At 38.7% G+C, this 7500-nt stretch overlaps 1 protein-coding gene across 1 annotated transcript in view; it reads right to left on the reverse strand.

Moving 5' to 3' along the window:
• LOC135209140 (uncharacterized) overlaps positions 1-7500 on the reverse strand; it is a 68818-nt gene that overhangs the window by 17598 nt on the left and 43720 nt on the right. Inside the window, exon 2 of the mRNA XM_064241795.1 lies at positions 5711-5869. Within this exon, the coding sequence (XP_064097865.1) occupies positions 5711-5866 (156 nt within the window). The 5' untranslated portion in view covers positions 5867-5869. The remainder of the gene's footprint in view (positions 1-5710; positions 5870-7500) is intronic.

Here is a 7500-nt window from a genome sequence, read left to right on the forward strand (position 1 = left end):
ATATTGTGCGTGTGCCATGTCTCTCTCCACTCTCTTCTCTTTCTCATTTCTTCCTCTCTCTCTCTCTCTCTCTCTCGCTCTCCCCCGCCTTATACTACTATGCGGCGAAGAGGGCATTTACTACAGGCCGTAAACAAGACAGCTTTCCCAATTGAGAGACATCAGTGACATTTATGGGGTTTTTTCTGCCTGGCCACGGGATGGTCTGGTCTCTCATCCTCGTTATGAATTGTTGGGCGTTTGTCTTTCCCCAGAGAGAGAGAGAGAGAGAGAGAGAGAGAGAGAGAGAGAGAGAGGAGAGAGAGAATTTGGTAGTTACTTTGGTGTCTGAGCCTTCTGGGACACACATGTTGAGGTGTGGTCTTTCTCAGTTCTTTGTGGGTTCTTCCACCTTGGGTTGAAGCCAAACTTGACTAACTATGAGTAAAACACAAACACACACACACACACACACACACACACACACCACACACATATATATAATAATATTATATGCAATATATTATATATATATAGATATATACATATACATGTGCCTCAGGAAGAATGGAAAGACTAGGCGGGTAAACCTTGATAATGTCCTAGATAGAAAGACGAAACGGTCATGAGCAGTGTTTCATTTTCTTGTGTGAGGGTGTCAATATAATATATGTCATATATATATATATATATAGAATATATATATATATATATATATATATATACACATCATATTGGTGTGTGTGTTTGTGTGTAGGTGTGTGTATAGAGAGAGAGAGAAGAGAGAGAGAGAGAGGAGAGAGAGTTCCAGAACGAAAGCAGTAAAAGTCGCAATCAACAAAAACCAAAACTATTTTAGGAAATTCACGACTCATTACTCGCACAAGAGTAATCTCTCTGATCTTGGAGACGAGCATCATCAAGCAGAGTGCACACCATGAACGAGGGTGCTCGATGGAGCAAATTATGCAAGATATTATAGAAATGAGTTCAACCTAAAGTGGACCTACATTCTTACAATTTGAGCCCATTTTTATTTATTGTTTCGTATCACTGTGGCTTTTTCCCCCCTTGAGAATATCTCGACAGATCTCATTTTATATTCACATTAACCCCGTAATGAGAAGTTTCTTAAGGTTCTTTGGAGCGTCCCTTCGGCCCCCTAGCTGCAACCCCTTTCATTCTCTTTATTGTACCTCCGATCATATTCTCCCTCTTCCATCTTGCTATCGACCCTCTCCTAACGATTGTTTCAAAGTGCAACTCCATTGAGGTTTCCCTCCTGTCAAAAAGTTAAGTATATCTTAGTTTAACCAGACCACTAAGCTGATTAACAGTTTTAGGGCTGGCCCGAAGGATTAGATTTCTATTCTAACTTGCTAGGAACCAATTCGTTACCCAGAAACGGGACCTACAGCTTATTGTAGTATCCGAACCACATTATATCGAGGAATTAATTTCTAATCACCAGAAAGAAATTGCTGTGATTCCACGTTGGGAGTGCGGGGAATTGACCTCGGGACTACCGAATTGGTAGATGACCTCTTAGGTCTTAGCACTTGGCCTGTGGCCTAAATCCTATTTTCGCAGTCATAAACCCTGGTTATTTAGTGGTTTCTACCACGTCATGCAGAGAGGCGATGATAACGTTATTTTACTATTTTTCTTTTCCGGCAGACTACGTACAGTATGAAAGCGTGGTTATCATTAGGATAGTGACCGATTTACTGGGCTTATCCCTTGAGCCACCCGCTGTTAGGTGAACCTGTCTAATCTTCAACACAAACACACACACAAAAGTGATGGCGTTCTACCGTAGATGCAGCCGTGATTCCGAAACTATGAAAAGCAAGCAAACAAACAGGGCTCATCAGCATCCCATCGAGCCCCTTCGCCCCGCACCGTTGTTATCACCTTCATCTCGCGTGCATCGTCGCTTTTTATTTTCTTCTTCTTCTTCTTCTTCTTCTTCTTTTTTAAGAAAATACACGCCCCCCTGTAGTCTCTGAAACGAGGCAATTAACGCCCCATATTTCGCGCGAAACGACCCCGGAACCGAAGGTTATTGGGGCATTTGCTCCTCGTCATGGACCCCTTCGGGGGGGTTGGGGGGGGGCGGCATTTACCCCCTCCTCAAAGACCCCTTCCTGCGAGTATTAAACCCGCGGAGGAAAATGAATCGGTGGGGAATGAATTGCCAATGGCTCCCTGCTTGCGAGGAACAGGCGAACGCGAGCGCGCGCAAGCGATTCGAGCTAGCAAATTAATTTCGTCGGGCGCTCTGCTGCGTTTTCGAGATCCTCAAGGTTACGGCAATCTCTCTAATGAATGCGTCGTCTTACGTCGCGAATATGAATGAGGTTTTCCTCCTGATCTGTGATCTTTCACGTCTGTTCGTTACGTTTGCCCGTTTTTTTCTGCTCCGGGGGGCGTAACGGTGTCGGTTTTATTCTGCGTTTTATGTCGCCGGCATCTTTTTCGTATCGCCAGTTATTGTATCTCTGTAACATTGTCTATATGACTTCGTTTGGTTCTCTATCTCTCTCTCTCTCTCTCTCTGTTTGTTTCCACAAATTCTTGCCAGATTGCCTATGTAATTGACTTCTATACTGCTTTCTTTTCTTATTACATATCTCACGATTTAGAAGCTTATCATAGTCGCGGTTTCTTTTCTTGGAACATTCTCTCCTTTTTTCCCAGCATTTTCTGCGGAACATTGCACATACCTTTCTTTGATTTCTCACTCTCTCTTTTTTTTTTTTTTTTTTTTTTTTTTTTTTTGGGGGTTTTTTTTTTTTGGGGTTTTTTTTTTTTTTTTAGGGGGGGGGGGGGGGGGAAGGGGGGTGGGGCGGGGGGGCTTACATCCACACTCCCATCACATTATCCTTGTGTTACAAGTCTGGCTTGTTCCTCCCCAGAGGGGAATCCTTATATAAGGGTAACAAAGGCGTGGGTGGGGAGGGAGTTGTCTCTGAGAAAGGAGAGTTCCAATAGGTATAAACCTTTCGATTCTCAGCCGATATTTTTTGGTGGGATACTTTGTATCTAAGTGACTAATTATGTCAACAGAGGTACTTTGTGTAATATACGAATGCAACGTATATTGCTCGGTCCTTGTCTGGAATTCGTACTCTTGATTTTTTCTCTACTGAGAGTTTCTGTCTATATATATATATATATATATTAATATAATATATATATATATATATATATATATATATATATATATAAGATCAACTGAATGCTTTTTACCAGATACGAATGTAATTGTAATAACCACATATGTGGAAAGGCATTGTTGTTATTACAGTAGTTATATATATATATATATATATATATATATATATATATAATATATATATATATATATATGTGTGTGTGTGTGTGTGGTGTGTGTGCGTGTGCGTTTGTGTGTGCGTCTCTTGAAAAATTTGCACTTTCGTACTTTATTCTTTTAAAAATCTAATCCATCTCTCATTTTTTTTTAAATATGACCCCTCTCTCAGACACCACGTTCCTCATTGACAGCAGAACTCACCATCTTCGACGGCGAAGTCATTTAAAAGTGATAAATTACCAATATTCTCCCTAATGACGTCAGTTGACGACCTTTTTATCCAGGAGACTTCGTGAGCTGTTATTATATCTTTTCTTTCTCGTTTATTAGGTGATATAAATTATAGCTTATATATATCTTTTCATTTTCTCCTTCACCCTGACTGGCCCCCTTAGGGGAGTGGCGCCGTCGGCGGACCTCATGCGGTGTACTGTATGCATTATTTAAGGCCCCTAGCCGCAACCTCTTTCGTTCCTTTTAACTGTATCTCCTTTCATATTCTCTTTCTTCCGCCTCACTTTCCTTGACCCACTCCTAACAATGGAGTCATAAGTTCAACTGCTTTGAGGTTTTCCTCCTGTCACGCCTTTCAGACCTTTTCACTGTCAATTTGTTTCAGCACTGAGTGACCTAATAGGTCCCAGTACTTGGTCTTTGGCCGACATTCTGCGTTCAATTCAATTTCCCCTGACAGCGACTCTTCACAGTCGACCAAATTCTAAGTATGTAGTATTTGTCCCAATTAGTGTGAGTTGTCAATCACTTGAGTGGTCAGGACCCTTTTCATTCCAAATGCTGTATCTCTCTCTCTCTCTCTCACACACACACACATAAATATATATATATATATATATATATATAATATATATATATATATATATATATATATATATATAATAGAGAGAGAGATTCAGTCCATCTGTCTGATGTCTGGGTGCATTCCATTATGGCAATGATTACCTTGTAAAAGCCTTATTATAATTATTATTCATCATTATATTACGGTCCACAGATTAACGGAGAACTGGTATAATTGTTATCTGGAATTCTTTCTCTCTCTCTCTCTCTCTCTCTCTCTCTCTCTCTCTCTCTCTCTCTCTCTCTCTCTGGACCCACAACATTTAAGAAACAGCCACTTACATGGTGTAATGTATAGGTAAACAAAGACATAATAGACTCAATTAGGTGCTCGAGAGAGAGAGAAAGAGAGAAAGAGATAGAGCACATTTTCACATCTGTCCAAATATTGGATTGGTGTTGCCAATCTCATCCCCTGATTGGTTCTTTTCGCCCACGCCTCCTCTTCCTCCTCTTGACTGGCTAATCCGGCCTTCGACTGCAATATTGTGCTACAGAGGGGGATTAGAAAAGATTAATCCCGGATTTTCTTGGGGGGATTAATCAAGGGACAAGTGGATTACCCAGACTTAATATCGACGGTTCAAAAGAACCGATTATTGTTGTTGCAAGAAAGAAAGATTTTGGTTTGCATAGTTGTTTTTCCTTTGTTGGCTTTCGTTGGATTTTGTTATTCGAAATTTTTGTGTCTACCATTATTATTAATAATAATGATAAAAAATTTCATTAATATATTGTTATATTTAATATTTTCATACAACTGTTCATATTATTATTATTATTATTATTATTATATTATTATTATTATTATTATTATTATTGTTGTTGTTGTTAAAAAATCCACAATCATATATTAAAAAATATATTTCTATGTAAAAATAGAACAAAGACTTTCGAACACCTGAACGGTGTTCCTCATCAGTGTAACGTTAAAATCTAAATAGAGAGGATAGTTTCCTCCCGAAGAACATCTAAATAGGTGGGCAGGGCAAGATGCTCTTCGGGAGGAAATATCTTCTCCATTTACATTTTAACATTACACTGATGATCGAAAGTCTTTGTTCTATTTTTACATTGAAATATATTTTTTAATATATGATTGTGGACTTTTTAACAATTTGTTTTCACGAGACTGTGAATTTATTATTATTATTATTATTATTATTATTATTATTATTATTATTATTATTATTATTATTATTATTCACAATCTTTTCAGTATTATTTACAAGTTCATAATAATAATAATAATATGTTATTATTATTACTGTAATTATTAATATTATTATTCACAATAATGTTTTTAGTACTATTTACAAGTTCATCATAATAGTAATAATAATAATAGAACACAAATATCAACAACATAAACTACAATGACAGCTACATCAATTCTCGTAAATATTTTCATAATAATGATAATAATAATAATCATAATACTAATAACAAATTAATTACTACAAAACACAAACAACGACAGCTGCAATTACATCTTTCAAGAGCACAATACGCTTCCTAACCTACCACAACACTCACCCTTTTGTAGAGGTTACCCCGTCTGTAGTAGTTGTTGAACCAGAGAGGCGACCACTTGTAGATGGTACGGTCTGGGTTGAAGGCCTCCACTGACAGGCCGGCTACTAGGACGACCAGGGCGAGGCAGGTTAGTACCCATCGGTTTTGGCTCTCCATCCTCTGTGGAGAGACGGGAGAAGAGGAAGAAGATGAAGATGATGAATTAGGTTAGATTTCTGTGCCCTACGTAAATTTGGTCACGATTCTATGTAGAGGAACGAGAGAGGAAGAAGAAGAGAATGAAGATGGATTAGGTTTGGTTTTGGTTAGATTCCTGTGTCCTTCGTAAATTTGGTCCCAATTCTCTGTGGAGGAATGGGAGAAGAGGAAGAAGAAAAGGAAGATGGAATATGTTTGGTTTTGGTTAGATTTCTGTGTCCTTCGTGAGTACCAGAAGAATTGGAAGACCCTCTAGACCTGCTCGGATGAAAACTGAGATGGGAAGTTGAAGGATGAGTGGAGATTTGTGAAAGGCAAAGCCCAGTGTGTTGCAATGGATGAGAATGATGATGATGGTGAGAATGAGGCCCTCCCATTTCCCATCGTTTTCAGGCACCTGGCTACCCATTCGTTTTGTAATAGGGAAGGAAGGAGATGGGATATGTAGTGTTACCCTACACATAATAAGCCCCGCCCATTAATTGTCATTAAGACCAAAAGATAAATAGGAAAAATGAAGATAATAGTTTGGCTTGAATGTATGAAAAACTAAAAAAAAAATACAATTAAGTCTCGCTTAAAACCAGCTATTAGTTCCCACGTGTTTGTCAAATACAATGAGCTCACCAAATAGAAATTTATTACGTAGCCTATTAAAATAGTTCCCATTGGGGGGGTATTGCTGTCAGTGCACCTTACCCCCGGTGCAGTGTAGACATTAGTTAAGGTAATTTGCTGTGTCCCTTCGGCCCCAGCTGCAACCCTTTTCATTCTTATTACTGTACCTCCGTTCATATTCTTTCTTCCGTCTTACTTTCCAACCTCTTCTAACAATGATTTCCATAATGTAATTACTCCTTTTGAACTTCTTACTCTCAAGTTACCTTTCAGCGCTGAATGACCTCACAGGTCCCAGCTTTTGGCCTTCGGACTAAATATATTCTGTCTATAAAATTAGCGCACTTTATAGGCAATTCGGTATTACTTCAAAAAGTTTGTATTATGCAGATGAAAAGAACTACAATCCTCGATTTTACATTTTTTCGTTTTATGTCAAATAAAAAAAATGGCCGAAGTTAGATTCCCAAAGTTACATTACGATGGCAGAAGGCTTCTAGTTTTTGAACGAAGTAAAATGATAATGTGACTTGAATAAGTTTATGAAAATATTTGAAAAATTTTTTGATTTCTTAAACGAAATACTTAAACTATCTTGAATTCCCAAAACATCTAAAACATCTAAAAGTTTGCCAGAGCAAAGTTAGAAAGACATATCCCAGAAAAGATGAAATGGCGATAGCGTTCAAAACAGTTCTCTGCGTTCGGAGTGTTCGCAATTAGCGAACGTTACATTTACACGTGGTCAATTAGCCCCTCAGTGGGGTGGTCGGTATGGTGTTGGCGTGCCACCTTGGTGACCGCGAGTTGTGATTCTTGGGCATTCCATTGAGGCGTCAGAGTTGTGTATATTTCTGGTGATAGAAGTTCACTCTCGACGTGGTACGGAAGTCACGTCAAGCCGTTGGTCCTGTTGCTGAACAACCACTGGTTCCATGCAACCTAAAAACACCATACAAACAAACATACACGCG

Source organism: Macrobrachium nipponense, chromosome 37 (genome assembly GCF_015104395.2).
Source record: "Macrobrachium nipponense isolate FS-2020 chromosome 37, ASM1510439v2, whole genome shotgun sequence".
Taxonomy (NCBI): Eukaryota; Metazoa; Arthropoda; class Malacostraca; order Decapoda; family Palaemonidae; genus Macrobrachium; species Macrobrachium nipponense.